This window comes from Protopterus annectens, chromosome 4.part0 (assembly GCF_019279795.1).
Source record: "Protopterus annectens isolate FY-2018-M chromosome 4.part0, PAN1.0, whole genome shotgun sequence".
Lineage (NCBI taxonomy): Eukaryota > Metazoa > Chordata > Ceratodontiformes > Protopteridae > Protopterus > Protopterus annectens.
The window spans coordinates 685,168,025-685,193,303 of NC_056733.1; the positions used below are offsets into that span (position 1 = coordinate 685,168,025).

A 25,279-nucleotide genomic window follows, 5' to 3' on the forward strand; every position below is an offset into this window, starting at 1 on the left:
AGGAGGAGTGTGAGGGCAGCACCAAGGATCAAGTGGTGGAAATTGAAAAAGGGTAATTGTGAGGTGGAGTTAAGGGATGAGTTAAGGCAGGCACTGGGTGTCAGTGAAGAGTTACCAAATAGCTGGGTAACTACAGCAGAGCTAGTAAGGGAGACTGCTAGAAAGGTGCTTGGTATCACATCTGGACAGAGGAAGGATGACAAGGAGACATGGTGGTGGAATGAGGACATACAGGAGAGTATACAGAGAAATACAGGAGAGTATACAGAGAAAGAGGTTGGCAAAGAAGTGGGATTGTCGGAGAGATGAAGAAAGTAGATATGAGTATAAGGAGATGAGGTGCATGGCAAAGAGAGAGGTGGCGAAGGCTAAGGATAAGGCATATGAAGAGTTGTATGAAAGGTTGGACACTAAGGAGGGAAAAAAGGACCTATACCAACTGGCTAGACAGAGGGACCGAGCTAGGAAAGATGTGCAGCAGGTAAAGGTGATAAAGGATAATGAGGGAAACATACTCACAAGTGAGGAGAGTGTGTTGAGGAGATGGAAAGAGTACTTTGAGGGGTTGATGAATGAAGAGAATGAGAGGGAGAGAAGGTTGGATGATGTAGGGATAGTGAATCATGAAGTACAATGGATTAGCAAGGAGGAAGTAAGGATAGCTATGAAGAGAATGAAGAATGGAAAGGCTGTTGGCCCAGATGACATACTTGTGGAAGCATGGAGGTGTTTAGGTGAAATGGCAGTGGAGATGTTCTTCATTCCACATTGCTGCAGTCCTAACTATTGGGTAGTCCGCTGTCCAGTCGGCCCGAATACCAAAGTATATGGCTGACGCCGGTCAGGGCGCATTAGACTGACGTCAGTACGCCAGGGTACTAATGCGCATGACCGACGTCATATCCTCAGTCTTTTTTGCCGCATGGTCCGATGCAGAAGCAATTTTGCGAGTGCAGGTTGGCGTTCTGAAAGTTTCTGAAGCCAGAGTTTCAGACCGAATCAAAGTTGGCTAAGTACCCCGTTGGGGAATATTTTGGTTTTTTCTTGCCTCAGTATTTAACCGGATGTCAGAAAAAGTGAATAACTGTATTTCTTGTGGGAAACAGATACCTCATAGGGATTACCATACTTTGTGTATACCTTGTTTAGGGCCTGAGCACGACGTTGTTGGATGCCGCCTTGTGCTAGATTTAACAAACGCACTATTAAGAGAAGGTTAGACTGTGCCAGGTTAGTGTTTGGGAAGCGTTGTAATTATAAAATGCCGTCGGATGCTCCGGACCGCTTCGGCTAAAAAACGCAAGGACAAAACAGCAAAGCCTAGAGTGGAAGAACCGACAGTCCCAGACGTCGGTTCTTTAGAGGGCTCAGTGGAGCCGGAGGTTTTGCCAGGTGTTTGGAGTCTCAGGGAGAGACTTTACTGTTACAGGATGTATCCTCTCAGGAAGTAGGCCAGGCTGAGGGGGCTTCTCAGGTGGCTGTTCTTCCCCCTCTTCCTAAGGTGGTCAGAGCCTCCCCTTCTGTTTTCAAGGCTACTTTGAGGGGCAGGCCGAGTTTTGCTTCAGTGGGGGTTTCTCCTAGTGCTTCAGGGTCTTTGCCTAAGAAACATATGCTTAAAATGGCAGAGGATTTGATTACTATGATAAGGGGTTCTATGCCCCCTCCTGATAAGAGGCCTAGGGTGGAACTTGAGTTTGAGAGTTTTGAGCAATGCTCTGAGGCTTCTGAGTCTTCGGCTGAAGACTTGCAGGAGTACCCTCCTTATTCTGATTCTGATGTGGATGATTCTACTCCTTCAGCTTCCCCTCCTGAGGATTTTTCATTTTCAGAGACTCTGCATTCCATGAGGGAGCATTTTAAATGGGAAGGTCAAGATTTCTCTGATTCCAGGAAAAGGCTTAGGGAATTCTTGTTTTTACCCCAGCATAGGCCTTTAGCTATACCTCCTGTTTTGAATGTGGTGGAAGATGTTTTTGCAGAGGCTTCCTTGAATCCTGATTCTTTGCCTCCTGCCCCAGTTAAACCGGATAGGTATTATAGGGTGCCTGAAGCTCATAAGTATCTTTTTAAGAGTCCTAGGGCAGACCCGGAAACTGTCTCTCAGGGGCCTAAAGGTGTGAAGGCCTCAGTTGTTAAAAATCCTGTCCCTCCTGATAAAGAGGCAAGGGCTTTGGATAGAAGAAAGTGTATACTTCTTCCACTTTAGCCATGAGGGCGTTGAATTGTCAGTTTCACATGTTAAAATATCAGAATTATCTTCTTTCACAGTTGAAATCTAAGGTGGATGCTCTGGCGGAAGGTATTGAGTGTAAAGAGTTGCAGGATTTAGTTCATGTGTCTGAACAGGTGGGTAAACATTCCTTGCAATGTGGTTTTGATGCTGTGCAGGCCTCCTCCAGGGTGGCTGCCACTGGTTCTGTTCTTCGTAGGCACGCCTGGTTGAGAGATCAGAATTTAGCTGAGCATGTTAAGACACGGATTTTGGATGCTCCCTTGCAGTCTGATGTGTTGTTTGGTTCGCCTGTAGAAGCAGTTTTGAAGAAAATGGAGGACAAGGCTAAGTCTATGCAAACTGTTAAAGATTTCTTGCAGGTGCAGCCTCCGAAGTTTAGTAGAAATTGGCCTGCTTAAGGGATGGACTTATCCTGCTTATGATTCCCAGTCTAGGGGTAGGTCTAGACGTGGTAGGGGCAGAGCTCAGGGTTCTTTTAGGCCTAGAACAGGGAGTTCCCCTGCTCAGTCTTCTGGTGAGGGCAGGGGTCAGTCCTTTCGTAAGCAGACCCAATGACCTGCCTTTTCAGCTGCCAGTTCATTCTCGCCTGGCAGCACCGTTGGGAGGAAGACTGTCTCTTTTCAAAGAAAATTGGGATTTAATTACCCAAGACAGATGGGTTCTGGATATCATTCACCACGGTTACAGGTTTTATTTCCATACCTTGCCTCCTTTCAAAGGCATGCCAGACATTCCTCCTCTACAAAGACAAGAGGCTCACAAGCAAATTTCTCAGTTACTCCAAATAGGGGCCATTCAGCCGGTTCCTGTGCCAGAAAGGGGCCTAGGATTTTATTCTCGCCTGATGTTCTTCGTCTTCCATTGCTGCAGTCCTTACTATTGGGTATAGTCCATCGAATACCAGAGTATAAGGCTGGCGACGTCAGGGTACTAATCGCATGACGGCGTCATATCCTCAGTCTTTTGCCGCGTTGTCCGATGCAGAAGCAGTTTTGCGAGTGCAGGTTGGCGTTCTGAAATATTTCGAAACGGAGTTTCAGACCGAATCAGAGTTGGCTAAGTACCCGTTGGAACATTTTGGTTTTTCTTGCCTCAGTATTTAACGGATGTCAGAAAAAGTGAATAACTGTATTTCTTGTGGGAAACAGATACCTCATAGGGATTACCATACATTGTGTATACCTTGTTTAGGGCCTGAGCACGACGTTGTTGGTTGCCGCTCTTGTGCTAGGTTTAACAGCACTATTAAGAGGAGGTTAGACTGTGCCAGATTAGTGTTTGGGAAGCGTTGCAATTATAAAATGCCGCCGGATGCTCCGGCGCCCGCTTCGTCAAAGCGTAAGGACAAACAGCGAAGCCTGGGTTGATGAACCGGCAGTCCCAGGCGTCGGTTCTTTAGGAGGCTCAGTGGAGCCAGAGGTTTTGCCAGGAGTTTCTATGGAGTCTCAGGCAGAAACTTTACTGTTACAGGATGTACCCTCTCTCAGGAGGCAGGCCAGGCTGAGGGGCTTCTCAGGTAACTATTCTTCCCTCTCTTCCCAAAGTAGTTAGAGCCTCTCCTTCTGTTAGAGGGAAGGCCAAGTTCAGTTTCAGTAGGGGCTTCTCCTAGCCTTTCGGTTCTGGTACTAAGAAACAAATGCTTAAAATGGCAGAAGATTTGATTACTATGATTAGAGGTTCTATGGGCCCTCCTGATAAGAGGCCTAGGGTGGAACCAGAGTTTGACAGTTTTGAACAGGGTTCAGGGGCTTCTGAGTCTTCATGAAGATTTGCAGGAGTATCCTCATTATTCTGATTCTGATGTGGATGATGCCACTCCTTCGGCTTCTCCTCCTGAGGATTTTTCATTTTCAGAGACTCTGCATTCCATGAGGGGCACTTTAAATGGGAAGGCCAGGATTACTCTGATTCCAGGAAGAGGCTTAGGGAATTCTTGTTTTTACCCCAGCATAGGCCCTTAGCTATACCTCCTGTGTTGACTGTGGTGGAAGATGTTTTTGCAGAGGCTTCCCTGAACCCTGATTCCTTGCCTCCTGCTCCTGTTAAACCTGATAGGTACTATAGGGTGCCCGAAGCTCATAAGTATTTGTTTGAGTCCTAGGGCGGACCCAGAAACTGTTTCTCAGGGGCCTAAAGGTGTTAAAGCCTCTGTGGTTAAAAATCCTGTTCCCACTGACAAAGAGGCAAGGGCATTAGATAGGTGGGGTAGAAGTGTATACTTCTTCCACTCTAGCCATGAGAGCTTTGAATTGTCAGTTTCACATGCTGAAATATCAAAAATTATCTCCTTTCACAAATTAAAATCTAAGGTGGATGCTTGGAAGGTATTGATTGTAAAGAATTGCTGGATTTAGTTTATGTGTCTGAACAAGTGGGCAAGCATTCTTTGCAATGTGGTTTTGATGCTGTGCAGGCCTCCTCGAGGGTGGCTGCCACTAGTTCTGTTCTTCGCAGGCATGCCTGGTTGAGGGATCAAAATTTGGCTGAGCATGTTAAGACGAGGATTTTGGATGCTCCTTTACAGTCTGATGTGTTGTTTGGTTCACCTGTGGAAGCAGTTTTAAAGAAAATGGAGGACAAAGCTAAGTCTATGCAAACTGTTAAAGATTTTTTGCAGGTACAGCCACCAAAGTTTAGTAGAAATTGGCCTGCTAAGGGGTGGACATATCCTGCTTATGATTCCCAGTCTAGGGGTAGGTCTAGACGTGGTAGGGGCAGGGCCCAAGGTTCTTTTAGGCCTAGAACGGGGAGTTCACCTGCTCAGACTTCTGGTGAGGGCAGGGGTCAGTCCTTTCGTAAACAGACCCAATGACCTGCCTTTTCAGCTGCCAGTAGATTCTCGTCTGGCAGCTCCTTTGGAAGGACGACTGTCTCTTTTCCAAGACAATTGGGATTTAATTACTCTAGACAGATGGGTGTTGGACATACTTCACCACGGTTACAGATTTTATTTCCATACAATGCCCCCTTTCACAGGCATGCCAGACGTTCCTCCTCCACAAAGAAAAGAGGCTCACAAGCAAGTTTCTCAGTTACTCCAAATGGGGGCCATTCAGCCAGTCCCTGTATCAGAAAGGGGCCTAGGATTTTATTCTCGCATGTTCCTAGTACCACAGAAGGGGTACACGTGGAGACCAATTCTGGATTTATCTCTCCTCAACACTTATCTGGGCGTTCCCAAGTTCAAGATGTTGACGTTACAACAGCTTTTACCCCTGCTGGGCAAAGGTCACTGGATGGTAACTTTAGATCTCAAGGAAGCTTACCTTCATGTGCCTATCAGGCTAAGTTACAGGACGTATCTGCGGTTTCGATGGAGATTCTCATTATCAGTTCTCTGCATTGCCCTTTGGCTTATCTACTGCCCAGAGTATTCACAAAGGTTCTGGCTCCAGTGATAGCTTACTTCAGGCTACAAGGACTTCAAATCTATCCTTATTTAGACAACTGCCTGATTCTGGCTCAAGAAAAGGAAGACCTTCTACAGCATCTGGAATGTGTTATAGCAGTGCTAAGATGCCTAGGGTATTCTGTGAACGAAATAAAGTCCAGTCTAGTACCCTCTCAAGACATGTGCTTTCTGGGTGTGAGACTGCATACAGCAGCCCAGATGGCCTTTTTAACCCCGGACAAACAAAAGAGTCTATCACTTTACCTTTGATTCCACATCTGTTATCCCAGCAGGACGGTTATCTGCTCCATTTCAAGCTTCACTCTCTTCATCTGACAGCCTGGCATATTCTGTGTTGAAACACAGCAGGTCTCAACTTCCTCAACAAGTTTTAAATGTAATTATGGAAGCTAGAAGACCTAGTACAAGGAAAGTGTACGCAGCTAAATGGAAGAGATTTTTATTTTGGAGTAAAGCAAAGAATTTGGAGATTTCTGAGCCTAATTTGAGTATGGCTCTTCAATATCTTACTGAGTTACTGGACAGGGGTCTGTCCTTCTTCATTAAGATTCATGCTGCAGCAATCTCAGCTCACTATGATTGTGACCCACCATTGTTTTCATCCTTTGTTCAAGCAGTTTCTTAGGGGGCAAAAATATAAGACCCCAATGTAGAGCTCCTACTCCTGCTTGGGATCTCAATTTTGTGTTGGAAAAACTTATACAACCTTTGAGCCTGGGCTACTGCTGAATTGAAATATTTGTCATGGAAGACTGCTTTTGTTGGCTATTACTTCTGCAAGGCGGTGTCTGAGTTGCAGGCCCTTATGGCAGTTGAGCCCTTTTGATTTTCCATAAGGATAGGGTATCATTGCACTAATCCTTCCTTTATGCCTAAAGTGGTTTCTAGTGTGGCTTTAAACCAAACTATTCATTTGCCTACTTTTTATGCAGACCCCCAAAATAAAGGGAAAAGATTTTGCATACTTTAGATGTACACAGGCAATGCTATTACTTAAGCAGGACTAAGGATTTTCGGCAGTCTCAGCAGTTGTTTGTTTCTTTTGCTTTGAGTTCACAGGGCAAGCCTGTGTCAAAACAAACTATTTCTAGGTGGATTGGCTTTTGCATTGCATTTTGTTATTCCCATCATGGCAAGGAGATTCCTGCTGGGATTAGGCCTCATTCCACTAGGGCTACTGCCACTTCAACAGCATTTCACGGGGTGGCAACTAAGGATATTTTGGAAGCAGCTACTTGGAGTTCAGTGCATACTTTCTCTAAGCATTATCACCTTCCTATCTACTCTAAGTCTAGGGCTGGTTTTGCCACAGCTGTTTTGCAAGGCATGTTGTCAGCTCCTGCTTCTTTATGATTTGCCAGCCTCCCTACCTCTGCTTTGGGATTCTACCCAATAGTAAGGACTGCAGCAATGGAAGACAGAAGAACATAGTACAGTTTTGTACCTACCATAAATGTAGATGTTCGAGGATTCCATTGCTGCAGTCCACTTACTCCCTCCTTCCCCTCTATGTTTAGGGGTGGTTGTATAGGTGAATTTACCTGTTTATATTTTTTTTATTGATGTTTTTGGTGCAGGTATTTTGGGCCTTGTCTTTTAGGGTCTTCTGACATCTGGGGCAAGAAAAGGCCTGAGGATATGGCGCGGTCATGCGCATTAGTACCCTGACGCACTGACGCCAGTCTACGCGCCCTGACCGACGCCAGCCTTATACTCTGGTATTCGGGCCGACTGGATGGACTATACCCAATAGTAGTAAGGACTGCAGCAATGGAATCCTCGAACATCTACATTTATGGTAGGTACAAAACTGTACTTTCCTAGTACCAAAGAAGGGGAACACGTGGAGACCAATTTTGGATTTATCTATCCTCAACACTTATCTGGACATTCCCAAGTTCAAAATGTTGACGTTACAACAGCTTTTACCTCTGCTGGGCAAAGATCACTGGATGGTAACTTTAGATCTCAAGGAAGCTTACCTTCATGTGCCTATAAGACTAAGTTGCAGAAAGTATCTGCGTTTTCGAGCTGGAAATTCTCATGATCAGTTCTCTGCATTGCCCTTTGGCTTATCTACTGTGCCCAGAGTATTCACAAAGGTTCTGGCTCCAGTGATAGCTTACTTCAGGCTAAAGGAATTCAAATCTATCCTTACTTGGACGATTGCCTGATTCTGGCTCAAGAAAAGGAAGACCTTCTACAGCATTTGGAATATGTCATAGCAGTGCTAAGATGCCTAGGGTATTCTGTGAACGAAATAAAGTCCAGTCTAGTACCCTCTCAAGACATGTGCTTTCTGGGTGTGAGACTGAATACAGCAGCCCAGATGGCCTTTTTAACCCCGGACAAACAAAAGAATCTTTCCAGTTACTTCCATCAACTATCTCTTCAGTCCGGGCTGACTGCAAGGACAGTCCTTCAAGCCTTAGGGTTCATGGCATCTTGTATTCTGGTGCTTCCCAATGCCAAACTGCATATGAGGAAGCTACAATGGTATCTCAAAAATGTATGGACACAGCACTGCCAGGATTTGGACACTGTCATTCAAATAATACCTTGCATTCAAAAGGAATTTTTGTGGTGGGCTCAGGAATGTCACCTAAACAAGGGACTGTCTGTGACCCGCCAGAGGCGAGTCAAATTCTAACGACAGATGCCTCAGACATTGCTTGGGGAGCTCATCTAAATGGAAAGTGGATACAAGACAAGTGGCCTGCCAGACTACAGCATCTACATATCAACATGAAGGAGATGTTAGCAGTCCAGTTTGCATTAATGGCTTTCAAGGAGTTACTTCTTCCAGGGCAGGTGTTGATTCTAACAGACAACACAACTGTCATGTGGTACATCAACAAACAAGGGGGAACACATTCTTACCCATTGTGCAGGCAAGCAATGATTTTATGGGAGACTGCGCTCAGTTTGCAACTAACTCTTCAGGCAAGGTTTCTGCCGGGAGCACAGAACTCCTTAGCAAATGTGTTAAGCAGACAAATCATGGATCCCCACGAGTGGAAACTGGATCTTCATGTATTTCAAAGGTTGACAGTGTCCTGGGGAACTCCAGACATAGATCTGTTCGCTTCTCCACTAAACCACCAGCTGCCAAAGTTTTGCACAAAGAGGTTTCATCACACAGCTTGGAAAGTGGATGCTCTTTCTTTCAGTTGGAAAAATCTTCATGTGTATGCGTTTCCACCTCTGCCTCTTCTTCCAAAGGTGCTTCTAAAGGTCAGACAAGACAAGCCAAGGATGATTTTAATAGCTCCAGATTGGCCTCGCAGCACTGGTACCCATTACTGAGGAGTCTGGTAAAGAAGCCTCCATGGCCTTTACCCTTGATTCCACATCTGTTGTCTCAGAAGGACGGTCGCCTGCTCAATGTCAAGCTTCACTCTTCATCTAACAGCCTGGCATATTCTGTTTTGAAAGACAGCAGGTCTCAACTTCCTCAACAAGTTTTAAATGTGATTATGGAAGCCAGAAGACCTAGTACAAGGAAAGTGTACGCAGAAAAATGGAAGAGATTTTTATTTTGGACTGCAGCAAAGAATTTGGAGATTTCAGAGCCTAATTTGAGTGTGGCTCTTCAATATCTTACTGAGTTATTGGACAAAGGTTTGTCTTTCTCTTCCATTAAGATTCATGCTGCAGCAATTTCAGCTCACTATGATTGTGACCCACCATTGTTTTCACATCCTTTGTTCAAGCAATTTCTTAGAGGGCAAAGAATATAAGACCCCCACGAGCTCCTACTCCTGCTTGGGATCTCAATTTGTGTTGGAGAAACTTACTCTACAACCTTTTGAGCCTGCAGCTACTGCTGAACTGAAATACTTGTCATGGAAGACTGCTTTTTGTTGGCCATTACTTCTGCAAGAAGGGTTTCTGAGTTACAGGCCCTTATGGCGGTTGAGCCTTTTTTGATTTTTCATAAGGATAGGGTATCATTACGTACTAATCCTTCCTTTCTGCCTAAAGTGGTTTCTAGTGTGGCTTTAAACCAAACTATTCATTTGCCTACTTTTATGCAGATCCCCAAAATAAAGGGGAAAAGATTTTGCACACTTTAGATGTACACAGGCAATTGCGTTATTATTTGAGCAGGACTAAGGATTTTAGGCAGTCCCAGCAGTTGTTTGTTTCTTTTGCTTTGAGTTCTCAGGGCAAGCCTGTGTCAAAACAAACTATTTCTAGATGGATTGGGTGTTGCATTTCATTTTGTTATTCCCATCATGGCAAGGAGATTCCAGCTGGGATTAGGCCTCATTCCACTAGGGCTACTGCCACTTCAACAGCATTTCTGAGGGGGTGGCAACTAAGGATATTTTGGAGGCAGCTACTTGGAGTTCAGTGCATACTTTCTCTAAGCATTATCACCTTCCTCTCTACTCTAAGTCTAGGGCTGGTTTTGCCACAGCTATTTTGCAGGGCATGTTGTCAGTTCCTGCTTCCTTATGATTTGCCAGCCTCCCTTACCTCTGCTTTGGGATTCTACCCAATAGTTAGGACTGCAGCAATGTGGAATGAAGAACATAGTACAGTTTTGTACCTACCACAAAATGTAGATGTTCGAGGATCCACATTGCTGCAGTCCAATTTACCCTCCCTCCTTCCCCTCTGTGTTTAGGGGTGGTTGTGTAGGTGAGGTTATATTCTGCTAATTTTGTATATTTTGTATATATATATATATTTTCGTGCAGGTATGTTGGGAGTTTTTGGTTTTTGGCCTTATCTTTTCAGGGTCTTCTGACATCTGGGGCAAGAAAAGACTGAGGATATGACGTCGGTCATGCGCATTAGTACCCTGACGTACTGACGTCAGTCTAATGCGCCCTGACCGACGTCAGCCATATACTTTGGTATTCGGGCTGACTGGACAGCGGACTACCCAATAGTTAGGACTGCAGCAATGTGGATCCTCGAACATCTACATTTATGGTAGGTACAAAACTGTACTTTTTTAACCAGATTGTTTAATGAAATCTTGGAAAGTGAGAGGATGCCTGAGGAATGGAGAAAGTGTTTTGGTACCGATTTTTAAGAATAATGGTGATGTGCAGAGCTGTAGTAACTACAGTGGGATAAAACTGATCAGTCACAGCATGAAGTTATGGGAAAGAGTAGTGGAAGCAAGGTTAAGAAGGGACGTGATGATTAGTGATCAGCAGTATGGTTTCATGCCATGAAAGAGCACTACAGATGCGATCTTTGCGCTGAGAGTGTTGATGGAGAAGTACAGAGAATGTCGGAAGGAGTTGCATTGTGTTTTTGTAGACTTAGAAAAAACATATGACAGGGTGCCTAGAGAGGAGTTGTGGTATTGTATGAGGAAGTCAGGAGTGTCAGAAAAGTATGTAAGAGTGGTACAAGATATGTACGAGGGTAGTGTGACAGCGGTGAGGTCTGCTGTGGGAGTGATGGATGCGTTTAAGGTGCAGGTGGGGTTACATCAAGGATCAGCTCTGAGTCCTTTCTTATTTGCAATGGTGATGGACAGGTTGACAGACGAGATCAGACAGGAGTCCCCATGGACCATGATGTTTGCAGATGACATTGTGATCTGTAGTGAGAGTAGGGAACAGGTGGAGGAGACCCTGGAGAGATGGAGATATGTTCTAGAGAGAAGAGGAATGAAGGTCAGCAGGACTAAAACAGAATATATGTGTGTGAATGAGAGGGAGGATAGAGGAATGGTGAGGATGCAAGGAGTAGAGGTGGCGAAGGTGGATGAGTTTAAATACTTGGGATCAGTAGTTCAGAGTAATGGTGAGTGTGGAAGAGAGGAGAAGAAGAGAGTACAGGCGGGATGGACTGGGTGGAGAAGAGTGTCAGGAGTGATTTGTGACAGACGAGTACCTGTAAGTGAAAGGGAAGGTCTACAAGAGGGGTAGTGAGACTAGCTATGTTATATGGGTTGGAGACGGTGGCATTGACAAAAAGGCAGGAGTTTGAGGTGGATGTGGCAGAATTAAAGATGTTAAGATTTGCACTGGGTGTGATGAGGGTGGACAGGATTAGGAATAAGTATATTAGAGGGTCAGCCCAGGTTTGGAGACAAAGCCAGAGAGGCATGATTACTTTGGTTTGGACATGTGCTGAGGAGGGATGCTGAGTATATTGAGAAAAAGATGCTAAGGATGAAGCTACCAGGTAACAGGAAAAGAGGAAGGCCTAAAATAAGGTTTATGGATGTGGTGAGAGAGGACATGCAGGTGGTTGGTGTGACAGAGCTAGATGCAGAGGACAGGAATAAATGGAAACAGGTGATCTGCTGTGGCGACCCCTAACTGGAACAGCCGAAAGATGATGAGATATATAAATATATATATATAGATATATATATATAGATATATATATATATATATATATATATATATATATATAGAAATCTAAGCCTGTTTCCTACCTTTCCTGTAACTAGTGTAGTCCAGCTTCAGATTTGCTGTATCCAGGACTGTATACAAGCTTCTGTGCCCCCCCCCAAAGCTTTCTGTGTTGGAGGGAAGCCTTCTAGCTGATCAGTGGGCGTGATAAGCACTAGGTAACCTACCACATAAGGAGTGGTTCTGGCCCAGAAATTGTAGTTATTGGCCATTTGGGCAGTTTTTCCATCTCCCTCAACTTTCAGATTAAAAAGCCTGCATTTGCACTTGTTTCCCCCTTTCCTTTAATTAGTTTAGTCCAGATACAGATTCTTAGTTTTAGCACTTGAATTTGCTTATTCATGATCAGCACTTGTTCAGAACTTGTAAGCACTAAATAACCTACTAATTACTACAGCACTCAACCTTCCTCATTACATAGAGGAAAACAGTTTTGGTACTTACTTTCCTCACTTGCTTAGAGAAAAACAGCTCTTGTACTCACTTTCCTCACTTATCTAGAGGAAAATATTTTTTTATTCAGGCATGTCCAAGGGTCAGCTCCCAGTGTTCTCTCCTGTCTATCTTATGAATCTGGGCATCTTGGGGCAATGCAGAAATTGCCTCGTACACAGACAAACCTCTCTTCCTACCACCCAACACTACACCCTGTGAGAGATGCACTTATCTAGCCAAACTGGAGGTAAAGCTCTCTCCAACCAAGACTGAACTTGACAGTCAAGAGGAGAAGGTAAACATGTGCACCACACCGCACTCATCACATTGTCTCACTAAAAATACACCACAAAATCCACACATAGAAACACAAAAACATTTGCAGAGGCTCTCAAGTAATCTGCTCAAGCAACAGAGCCCTCCAAAGCAGAAATGCAAGCAACCTCCACCCCCCCCAACACAACACAACTGACACATAGCCCGCAGACTCAGTGTGCCACTCAACCACAGCCAATAAGGCAAAACAACGTACCCAACACACTAGTCATAGGTGAGACTGTACTCTGGTACACTGATGTCCCACTCACCAGGCTAAACAAGGTTACTGTGAGCTGCTTGTCAGGTGCCAGGATCCACCACATAACCCACGCACTCGGGTCACTCTGCAACAAGTACAAATTTGACTCTGTCATTGTCCGTGTTGGTGTGAACGACCTGAGACATACCTCCATGGACTACATGAAAAGAGACATGGAAGAGCTCTCTGATCTTGTAGCCCAGGCAGGTATGACCCTAGCCCCGAGTAGCCTTCTGCCATCACCCAGAATGATGCTGCAGTACAAGGACAAAATGATTGACTTCAACAATTGGCTTAAGCCTCTGGTATCATTCTAAAGGGATCCAGTATGTCTGCCTGGGATGACATGGTCGACAGACCACGATGCTTTGCCAGAGATGGCCTGCACCTGTCACTCCTGGGATTCCGGACACTGGCTAAGGGTCTTGCCGCCCCATAGTGCCTTTTTTAGGCAAGGTTCAAATTACAAATTCACCACCGTAACAGGGACAGGCAAGCAAAAATTGTGGGTGATGCTACTCAATGCTAGAAGTCTAAATCTCAAAATGCACTCACTCGAGGCACTCCTTAAAATGGAGAACTTCGATATCTGTGCAGTGACTTAGACCTGGTTCAAGGCTCCAGAGACCACCCCTGCACTACCAGGCTATAACTCATACCATACTTTTCGGCCATGTAACCTGGACTGGAACACCAAAGGCGGAGGTGTGTCCATATTCATTAAGGATATCCACACCATCCCGTCTTTTTGCTCAGCATAATGCAGCTGAGGTTATCCAAGTGCAACTAACTCTGGGCAAAACTGCAATCCAAATTGTAGCTTGCTACAGATCCCCCACCATGCCCCAGGATTCCCACTCCTCTTTTCTTGATGTACTGGAAAATATTAGGGTTCAACCAAACACCCTAATAATGGGCGATTTCAACTACCCCATTAACTAGGAAAACTACTCCTGTAGCAACTCCTTTGCTCAACGCTTTCTGGAATTCATAAACTCCAATGCCCTGGATCAACTTATCCACACCCCCACCAGGGGCAACAGTATTCTAGATCTAGTCATTACCAACATGAGTGACCGGTGTTCCACACCTGAAGTCAACGCCTCATTGGCCCGATCCGACCATAAGCTAATTACCCTAGATATCCACATCCTGCCCCCACCCCCCCATTAAGGAAACCATGGTAAAACATTTCTCCAAAGCCAACTTCATGCTTCTTAAGACCGAAGTGGTGAACTTCATGACAACCATGCAGATGGACAATACAGTTATGACTACTTAATCCTACACAATTGCACTTTATAAGCCCTTACACGAGTGCATGGATCGTGCTATCCCAAACAGAACCAAGATGCTATCCTCCAAAAAAAGGAAGCCAATCTGGTGATCCCCTGTCATAAACAAATTGTACAACAGAAGGAAGGAACTGTTGCAAAAGAGAGTAAAATCCCATGAGTGGAGGAGCTCCCCTGGTCAGCCTCAGTAAGAAGCTGCGATCCCTGATAAAATCCTCCAAAGCTAGTTACGAAAACAAAATTGCCACTGATTCTAAAGACAACCACAAAGCATTCTATAGCTATGTCAAGAATCTCAATGGCAACACTCAGATCTGCTCTGAGTTACAGCACAATGGCACTAAATATACAGAACCAACTGATATTGCCAACATCCTGGCAGATAGTTTCAGTGCTAACTTTACCCCCTCTCATCCTCTAAAGAGCCCATCTCTATACCGGAAGAATGCAAAGTTCCTGTAATCACAGCTGCACAGGTAAAAACCACACTCTCCACAGCCAAGAACACAGCATCCATGGGACCAGACAACATCCCAGGCTGCGTTCTACACAAACTACAGAGTGAACTGGCACCCCACCTAAGTACCATGTTCAATCTTAGCCTCACCTCAGGCTTTGTGCCTGCTGAATGGCACACAGTGACTGTTATCCCACTCCACAAGGGGGAATCACCATGGACCCCGGGAACTACCGCCCAATTAGCCTGATGAGCCTGGTCTGCAAGCCATGGAACATATCATCATGGAACTTGTAAACAAAGACATTGGTAATCTCCAAACTCTGAACCCCACCCAGTTCGGGTTTGTAAAAGGCAAATCATGTCTCCTAAATCTGATAGACTTCTTTGAAGCAGTCACCAAAGCCTTAGATGAGGGTAAAGTGGTTCACACAGCCTATCTAGATCTTGCCAAGGCTTTCAACACCATCCCCCACTCTGGAATTATATATAAACTCACTAAACTAGGTATAAATCCCTATGTCACAAGATGGTTACCAACTGGCTCACTGACTGATCCCACACTGTGAAAGTAGCAGACTCCAAATCCAACTTCAGACCAGTGACAATTGGAGTACCACAGGGTTCAGTCCTGGGTCCTCTCCTGTTTGGTATCTACTTCTTTGAAGTACAGGCTAACGCAGAAGGTCTTTGGCTAATGAAGTTTGCAGATGACTGCAAACTAGGAGCCATAACTGAAACTCCTAACTTTGTGGACATCTTACAAAAGGGCCTCACTGAGACAGATGCCTGGTGTCAAAGCCATGGCCTCAGGCTCAATGCCAAAAAGTGCATTGTCATCCCCTTTGGTAAAAACTCTGTACCCATGAATTACAGCATAGGCTGTAGTATACTTAACACCGAAAGTGTGATAAGAGACCTTGGGACACAGGTGGACAGTAGTCTCTCCTTTGATAATCACATCACCACAGTAGTCAGGAAATCCTTCTACATGGCATATCTAATCACAAAAGGTTTCTCATCCAGAAAAACTGGTCATTGTTCCCCTCTACTCATCACTCGTTAGACCCATTATAGAGTACAACACCTCTTTTGTTATGTAACTCACAAGACATCTACAACAACTGGGAAAGGCCGCAGAAATACCTCACAAAGAGGATTACCGGCCTCAAACAGATGCCCTACGCAGACTGTCTCAAAAAACTCCAGCTTTACTCCGTCGCATATAGCCTACTCAGAGGTGATCTCTGCCTAACATTCAAAGCTATGTCAAACCCAGAGATGTTGGACATGCTCCACTTAAAGAAATCCCAATCCCTCCGAGCTACGAGCTCTAGGGACCTAAACCTGGTCACCACAATAAAATAGAACATGCCAGAGGGATCGATTCCTTTACCAGAGACTTCCCATACTCTGGAATAAACTACCTATCTATATCAAACAAAGCTCTTCATTAGCACTCTTCAAGAAAAATCTTGATTGGATGGGAAATAAGAAATTCACCCCGGGGATCACTTCTGTGGCTCTGCTCAACAGCAGCACAGGAAAATAATTTTCTTGGGTGGCTCCAAGGGAGCCGAAACAGCACCCCCCCCCTTCCTCTCATCCTGGATTACCTAGCAGTTCTACTACACAGGGGTCTGTCCTTCTCTTCTATTAAATTTCATGCCTCCGCCATCTCTGTTCATTACAGCACAGAGCCACCTCTCTTCTCACACCCTCTCATCAAACCATTCCTAAGAGGGGCTAACAACTTAAGGCCACCCAGAAGAGCTCCTATCCCAGCTTGGAACCTTAACTTTGTGTTGGAAAAGCTTACCCTACCCCCATTTGAGCCTGCAGCTTCAGCATAGTTAAAATTCCTCTCTTGGAAAACAGCCTTGCTTCTGCGCATTCTTTCAGCTGATATAATTTAGCTAGTGCTGTGTCTCCTTTTAATTAACAACCTGTATTCAAACTGGAACCTTAGTTTCAGAGACAGCCTTACAGAACTATCTTCAAGTATATAGAGCTGATTATATTTTCTGTTATTCTGTATTGTAGAGCTAAATTGTCTGCTTGATATCTGTGTCTTACTGCTCTGCAAATATATAGAAAACGGTATATATATTTTTTTATAATTTGCACATTCCTTACATCTGTGTTGAAACTGTTTCCCCACCCCCCCCTCCCTATTCTTGGCTGTAGTTTAAATTTGGTGGCTTTTGCAGTGCCTGCCCCACTGTAGATTTGATCTAAGACAATCCCCCAGGACATCTCTTTACCGCATTCTACCTAATAAACCCTTTCTGCACTTGCTTTTAGTCCTTTTTAATTTAATTACATTTTTTCAAACTGTGTGTGGACTAATATTGCTACATATTCAAGTGTGCCAGCTTGCACTGTATGAGAATTGTATTTACTACTGCTTTTGCTACTTTTCTAAAAAAAAAAAAATTCTTCTGCTTTTACTGTACTTGTGTTTCTTCCTACTTTATTTTGCTTTTGCGTCATCTTAAAAGTTCTCAGTTGTATTTATTACTGCTTGGTGTAACTCATTCTAAGCCTTTTAGTTTAAACACTTGGGCTTCAGACCAGTTGTTTTACATTGAGAGGGTTTGTGGTCTGCACTGTAGTGGCAGAACAGGTAGCTTACATCCTTCTAAGTTGGGAACTGCTGATTGAGGGCTCAGTGTCTGTTATTCTAAAAGTATATTAATTCTGGTTTAAGCACTTGGGCTTTCAGGCCAGTTATTTTACATTAAGAGGGTTCGTGGTCTGCACTCTTGTGGGAGGAGAAGCTGGACTCTGCCCTTCTGAGCTGGGAATTTCTGGTTGAAGGCTTATAGTGCATGCATATCTGAATTTCTTCTTACTGAAAATTGATACACCTTGTTTGCTGTAGCATAGACTAGATCCAGGCCTGCTGAATCTAGCTTTGTTTGTATAACTTGAGCACTAATCCAGGCATTATTTAAAGTATTCAGTTGTATTTATTACTGCTTGGTAGTAACTTGGTTAAAGTGTAGCTATCATTCTAAGTCTTTTGGATTAAGCACTTGGGCTTCAGACCAGTTGTTCTACATTAGGAATGTTTGTGGCATGCACTGTGGTGGCAGGACAGGTAGTTTTCATCCTTCTAAGTTGGGAACTGCTGATTGAGAGCTCAGTGTCTGTTATTCTTAAAGTGTATTAGCTCTGGTTAAAGCACTTGGGCTTCAGGCCAGTTATTTTACATTAGGAAGGTTCGTGGTCTGCACTCTTGTGGGAGGAGAGGCTGGACTCTGCCCTTCTGAGCTGGGAATTTCTGGTTAAAGGTTTATAGTGCCTGAATATTTGAACTGTATCTTACTGAAATTGGTGCACCTTGTTTGCTGTAGCATAGACTAGATCCAGGCCTGCTGAATCTAGCTTTGTTTGTATGCTTGTTATTTCCTTGGAACGCTAATTCCACCTAAAACGCGGCTTCTCAGCGCTTCTGTGGATCCCTAGTGATATCTGCATTGCTTACTGTACTTATTTCCTTGCTTCGCTTGAAAGAAAGTTACTGTTTGTCATTTTTGCATTTAAGTTAAAAGTAACACATTGCACTTGTTACCTGGCACTTGCTCACTAAAGCAATTATAAGTCAGCACTAAAAATTAAAAGCTCTCCATCCTCGCTCCCCATTGGCCCTTGTTTTCAATTATAAAGGAATTCCCAATATTATTCTAGCATGTCCAAAGGTCAGTTGTCAATCTCTTCTCCGGTCCAGCTGGTGAATATGGGAATCTTGAGGCAATGTTACAACTGCCTCATGTACACAGACAACCCTCTCCTCCTCCCAACAAATTCTAACACATGTGAGAGATGCAACCATATAGCCAAATTGGAGGCTAAGCTCTCTCAACTCAGTACTGGCATAACCAGTCAGGAGGAGGAGAACACCACACTCACTACAATTCCAGTCTCACATAGACCTTCCACGACAGCAAACCAAACACATAATCACACAAAAACATACTCGGAGGCTCTAAATAAAGATCTGCCTAAGCAGCAGAGACCTCCAAAGCAGACACCCAAGCAGCCGCTACCCCAAAACAAAACACGTGCAACACATATCTCACAAAGCCAGTGTGCCGAACAGTCACAGCCCTTAAGGCTAAACAACACACCTGATACACTTGTAATAGGTGTCTCTATCGTCAGGCACACTGACGTACCGCTCACCAGGCTGAACAAGGAGAAGGTCACAGTGAGCAGCCTGTCTGGCGCTAGGATCTGCCACATAACACAAGCACTCAGGTCACTCCAAGGCAAGTACAAATATGACTTAGTCATTGTCCATGCTGGTGTGAATGACCTGAGACGCACCTCCTGGACTACATGAAAGAGACATAGAGGAGCTCTCTGAGCATGTAGCCCAGGCTGGTATGACCCTGACCTTGAGTAGCATCTTACCCTCACCAAGAATGATGCCACAATATGAAGACAAGATGATCAATTTCAACAATTGGCTTAAGTATTGGTGTCATTCAAAGGGGATCCAAAGCCTGTCAGATTGGGATGATATGCACGACAAGCCACAATGCTTTGCTAGGGATGGCTTGCACCTGTCACCCCTGGGCTTTCGGATATTGGCAAAGGATCTTGCTACCCCCATAGTGCCTTTTTTAGGCAAGGCTCAAAAGACAAACCCACCTCCCTAGGTATCACAAGGGATCAGAAACTAAGAGTAATGCTACTCAACGCCGGAAGTCTAAACCTCAAGATGCACACACTCAAAACTCTCCTTAGCATGGAGAACATCGATATCTGTGCAGTAACAGAAACCTGGTTCAGGACTCCCGAGAGCACCCCAGCACTACCAGGTTATACCTCATACCATGCTTTTCGGCCCCAAAACTTAGACCGAACCAGAAAAGGAGGGGGGGAGTATCGATATTCATCAAAGATACCCACACCTCCAGGCTGGTGGCAAAGCACGAAGCATCAGAGACTATCCATGTGCAACTATCCGTGGGTAAAACTGCCTTCCAGTTTATAGCCTGCTACAGACCACTTTCCCAAACCCAGGAACCCCACTCGGCCTTGCTGAGAACACTGGAAAATATGAAGGTCTCTCCGAACACCATTATATTGGGCCACTTCAACTACCCAAACATAGATTGGGAGCATTACTCTAGCTCCAACACCCTTGCCCAAAGGTTCCTAGAATTCATAAACTCAGATGCTATGGAACAACTTGTTACCACTCCCACAAGAGGGGAAAACATACTGGACCTGATCATCACCAACATGGGGACTCTATGCTCCAGACCAGAAGTGTATCCCTCACTGGTAAGATCAGACCATAAACTGATCTCACTGGATATTCACATCCCACCCCACCCCCTGCCCAGAAAACCACAGTGAAAAACTTCTCTAAAGCAAATTTCACACTCCTCAAAACCGAGGTGGAATCCTTCAAAGCCCCCGGGCCCGTGGAAAATACGGCCCAGACCACAGAATCCTTTATAAATGCATTCTGTGAACACCTTCAGGAATGCATGGATCATGCAATCCCAAATAAAACCAAGACAGAATCCTCCAAAGGCAGACGACCTGTCTGGTGGACCCCAGCCATAAACAAAACTATACAATAGAAGGAGGAAGCTACTACATGATAGAGCAAAATCCCAAAAAGGGAAGGCATCTCTGATCAGTATTAGCAAAAAACTAAGGGCACTCATAAAATCGTCAAAGGCCAGCTTCGAGAGAAAAATTGCACAGGACACTAAGGATAATCACAAGGCTTTCTTTAGTTATGTTAGGAACCTGGGTGGGAATTCCCAGATATGCTCAGAATTAGTCCAAAATGACAAAAAATACACCGAACCCACAGACATTGCCAACATCCTAGCTGACAGGTTCAGTGCAAACTTCTCCCCTCCCACCAAAAGGGCAAATATCTATCCCAGCAGAGTGCTGCCCCCCTGACATCTCAGATGCTCAGGTGGGAGCCACCCTCTCCAAAGCAAAAAACACAGCATCAATGGGACCAGACGGTGTCCCAGGCTGCGTCCTACATGAACTCCAAAAAGAGCTAAACCCAAACATAAAACTACTGTTCAATCTCAGCCTTACTACAGGATATGTACCCAAAGACTGGCGTACAGCAACAGTGGTCCCTCTCCACAAAGGTGGTGCCTCAATGGACCCTGGAAACTATCGCCCCATAAGATTGACTAGCTTGGTCTGCAAAGCTATGGAAAGGATCATCATGGACCTCATAAATAAAGATATTGGGGACCTACAGACACTGGATCCTACCCAGTTCGGCTTTGTTAAGGGCAGATCCTGCCTCTTAAACCTGGTTGACTTCTTTGAAACAGTCACCAATGCCATTGACGAAGGGAAGGTGGTCCACACAGCCTATCTGGACCTCGCAAAAGCCTTCAATTCAATACCCCACTCAGGCATTATAGATAAGCTCACCAGCTTAAATATAAACCCCTATGTCACTAGATGGGTTGCAAACTGGCTCAAGGACAGAACCCACATGGTTAGAATTGCTGGAGCCATGTCAGACTCCAAACCAGTTACAAGTGGCGTCCCACAAGGCTCAGTCCTGGGACCTCTCTTGTTTGGTATATATTTCTCAGAGGTACAGGCCAACACGGAAGGACTGTGGCTAACAAAGTTCGCAGATGACTGCAAACTGGGTGCCATAATCGACTCTCCAGCCGACACAAGCATCCTCCAAAAGGACCTCATAGAAACAGACAACTGCTGCCAGAGCCATGGCCTCAAGCTAAACACCAAAAAGTGTATAGTCATCCCCTTTGGCAAAACAAAGTGCCCACAAATTACCACATAGGTGGTAATCCATTAAGTACAGAAGAAGTAATTAGGGACCTGGGGACCCAAGTTGATAGCAATCTCTCATTTAACAACCACGTGGCCAAAGTGGTTAGAAAAACATTTTATATAGCCCACCTAATCATGAAGGGATTCACATCTAGATCAGGGGAGGTCATCGTGCCTCTTTACTCATCCCTCATCAGGCCCATAATAGAGTACAATGCCCCTTTTGGGATGTACCTTACCAAACACCTGCAGCAACTGGAAAGAGCCCAAAAGTACCTCACCAAGAGGATCAAAGGGCTCAAACAGATGCCATATGCTGCCCGGTTAAAGAAACTCCAGCTCTACTCAGTGGCATACCGTCTGCTCAGAGGTGACCTGTGCCTGACGTATAAGGCCATGTCCAACCCGGAATTAAGGGACATGCTGCACCTCAAAAAATCCAAATCCCATCGAGCTACACGCTCGAGAGACTTGAACCTCAGCACTGAAATAAATAGGACATGCTGGAGGGACAGATTCATAACCCAGAGGCTCCCTTCACTCTGCAATAAAATCCCAGTCCAGGTTAGGCAGAGTCCCTCATTGACTCTCTTCAAGAGGAGTCTTGATGAGTGGATGGGAGATCGTAGGTTTACCCCGGGTATCACTTCTGTATCACTTCTGTGTCACTGTTAGACAGAGGCACAGTATACTAACCTCGAAAAAGGGCATAGCAAAATTAATTTAAAATGGGTGGCGAAAGCCAAACATACTCTGGCTAGGCTTATAAATGCCCTAGGGCAGATAGCCTAGTATGAACCTATGAACATCATTTGGGTCTCCCTCTGGACTAACCCATCCTTCATGCCTAAAGTGGTGTCCAATGTGGCTCTCAACCAAGCTATTCATTTGCCCACTTTTTTTCCTAACCCACAAAACAAGGGGGGAAGGATTCTGCACTCTCTAGATGTGCACAGACAGCTCAGATTCTATCTGGATAGTACTATATCTTTTAGAAAAACTGACCAATTGCTAGTCAGCTTCACAGCAGGGGCAGAGGGCAAGATCATATCCAAACAGTCTCCAAATGGTTAGCACACTTCATCCATTTCTGCTACAAACAGCATGGGAAACCACCCCCAAAGGGGATCAGGATGCATTCCACCAGGGCAACCTCCACCTCTGCAGCTTTTCTATGAAGGGTTCCCACCAGAGTCATCCTGGAGGCTGCAACATGGACTTCTGTTCATGCCTTCACCAAGCATTACCACCTGCCTATCTTCTCCAAATCCAGGGCATGCTTTGTCACCGCAGTCTTGCCAGGGCATCCTAGCCAGCCCCCAGTCTTCTTGACTGCCTCCACCCTTTTCTTCAGCTTTGGGAATCAACCCAAGTCTGATGACTCTGTGTACACTTACCATAAATGTAGATGTTTGAGTGTATTCACTGTTGCATGGTTTCCCACCCTCCTTCCCCCTTTTCTCTTTCTCTCTCCCTCCCTCCTTGCAGGGAATTTTTGTATTTACATTTTACTGATGGTGGTCTTCCACCATAACCTAGCTCCCTATTTGGGGGCTTCTGACAGTTTGGGCAAGAAAAACTGAAGTAATGGTGTCTGCTTCCTGATTTTATACCACTAATGACCTGACACCAGTTTTGGAGTGACAGCAACTGATGCAGAAATACTAAGCCTCTGGTATTCAGGCCGACTGAGGGCTACCCCTGGCAGGATAATTCGTGTGATGACTGCAACAGTGAATACACTCTAACATCTACATTTATGGTAAGTGTACACAACTGTGCTTTTTTATAAGCGTGTTGATTTGTAAAATGTTTTTAAATTAAATACTGTCCATTAAGTTTGTTTTGAAAAGGATAATTTTGATTGGGTATGATTCTTTGTTATACCTGAGTTATATGAAGATTTTATCAGACTACAAGCTAATGAATGTATTATTGCATAAATTTTACTTTCTTTGCTTCCACTGTTCACAATAATTATTTTAACACACATTTTGTTCTTAACAGGTTTGCAAAATACTATAAAGATGTAAACAACACAGAAACAAGAACATTAATTAAAGCATATGGTATACGTTTTGAAGTACTTGTTTTTGGACAGGTATGCAATCAGATGTGATATACTGCTGAATTTTAATTGTCTTTTCCTTACATTAGCTTTTACAGATGTTATCATCCTTTTATAGTTTATGCTGTGGTAGTGGTGCTGCGGTAGCATTGTCTCCTCACAGTAAGACGTCCTGTTCGATTCTCAGCAAGAGCATCTTCTGTGTGGAGACGTGTGAATGGGCGTACCTTCGTTGAAGGTTGTGCATCAGGGCCGGCAACTCGGCACGTAAAAATCTACTGCCAATCATTAGCGGACCGGAGTTCTGCTGTGGCGACCCCTAACATGGAAAAGCCAAAAGACCCAACATCTTCCTTTTATAGTTTGCCTGTTATGGATGGTATCAAAGATGCATTTTCTTCCCCCTACCCCCCAGCCTTTGACCGGCTAACCTTTCCAGTCACTTAAGTAAACCTTTTATTTCTACATTCTTGCTTGGCATTTCAGTACCTCCACAATAACCTTCTGATGGATTTTCCTTTTACAGCCTTACTAGACCCCTCCGTTTTTGCAGGCAACTGTGAAGAGGGTGAGTCTGATGAGTGTGAGCAATCACTTAATGCTGGCTTGGCTTAAATTTTCTTTTATCTCATTGACATTTGTTAAATCTGTACCACTGACTGGGGTACATACATTTTCTGGCAGACTGTACATCTCCTCCCTAGACCTTCAGTGCACCAGTCAAGCCATTTTGCATACGGCAGTTGAGCAGGATGGGTTAGCCAACATTGGTCTCTGTCTCCATGCAAATCTCTCTGCAGTCAGCTTGTTTAGTATTTTGGTCTGCCACTTGGGCTCTACTCATCTGGAGTCTAGACACGACTTTGATCTTCTGTGCCATAGAGCCACGTTTTCCCCTTGATAAGCATATCATTTTTCATATGCATTCTTGAGCTGCAAGTTATTTTGGATCTTTTCAAATGGCCTATGAGTTCTAATTAATTTTTTCCTCAAAGGTTATTGTTGGCTGTCTTGCAATGTCATCATTAAGAAGGTGGGAGAATTCACTAAGCAGTGGAAAAGGGTAATTCTAGATGATCATCAGCAAATCTAGGCAGTGAGGAGTTTATTCTGCTGCTGGTGACATCTAGAGCCCTATGCCTGTCAAGGGCCTTTTGGATGTGGTCAGGAAAGCTCTAGAGGAAACAGGAGGGTGGGGGGGGGTGCTGCAGTTTGGATATGAGAGAGCTGGTGCATATAAGGTTATGAGCTAGGCATCTCCCACATGCATGTTATGCAATGGGTAGTAACTTATGAGTCACTGAATTATTGTGAAGAGCTGTAAATAGCTTATAGACTGTTGAGTAAAGACAAATTCTGTAAGAAATATAAAGACACTCAAAGGAGACTGTTGTACAGTTCTCAGGAACTTAACAGGGCAAGCAAAGCTTTCATTCATCAAGAAGGAGGAAAACTCCTTTCTAATAAAATGGTGTATGGAAGCAAGAGGACCGCCCCCAATGAGGAAGGGATTTAATAGCAAGAGTATATAGGATGCTGTGGTAGCAGCCAGATACGGGATCAGATGGGCAGCAGAAATTTGCATGTAGTGTATGTTGAAAGGAAT

At 44.5% G+C, this 25,279-nt stretch overlaps 1 protein-coding gene across 3 annotated transcripts in view; it reads left to right on the top strand.

The window, feature by feature from the left end:
* The window catches only part of LOC122799527 (P2X purinoceptor 4-like), a 1,302,595-nt gene that overhangs the window by 928,901 nt on the left and 348,415 nt on the right, over positions 1 to 25,279 (top strand). For all 3 annotated transcript variants that reach the window (XM_044068651.1, XM_044068650.1, XM_044068652.1), the window contains exon 9: positions 23,613 to 23,706. In XM_044068651.1, coding sequence (XP_043924586.1) covers positions 23,613 to 23,706 — 94 coding nt within the window. The remainder of the gene's footprint in view (positions 1 to 23,612; positions 23,707 to 25,279) is intronic.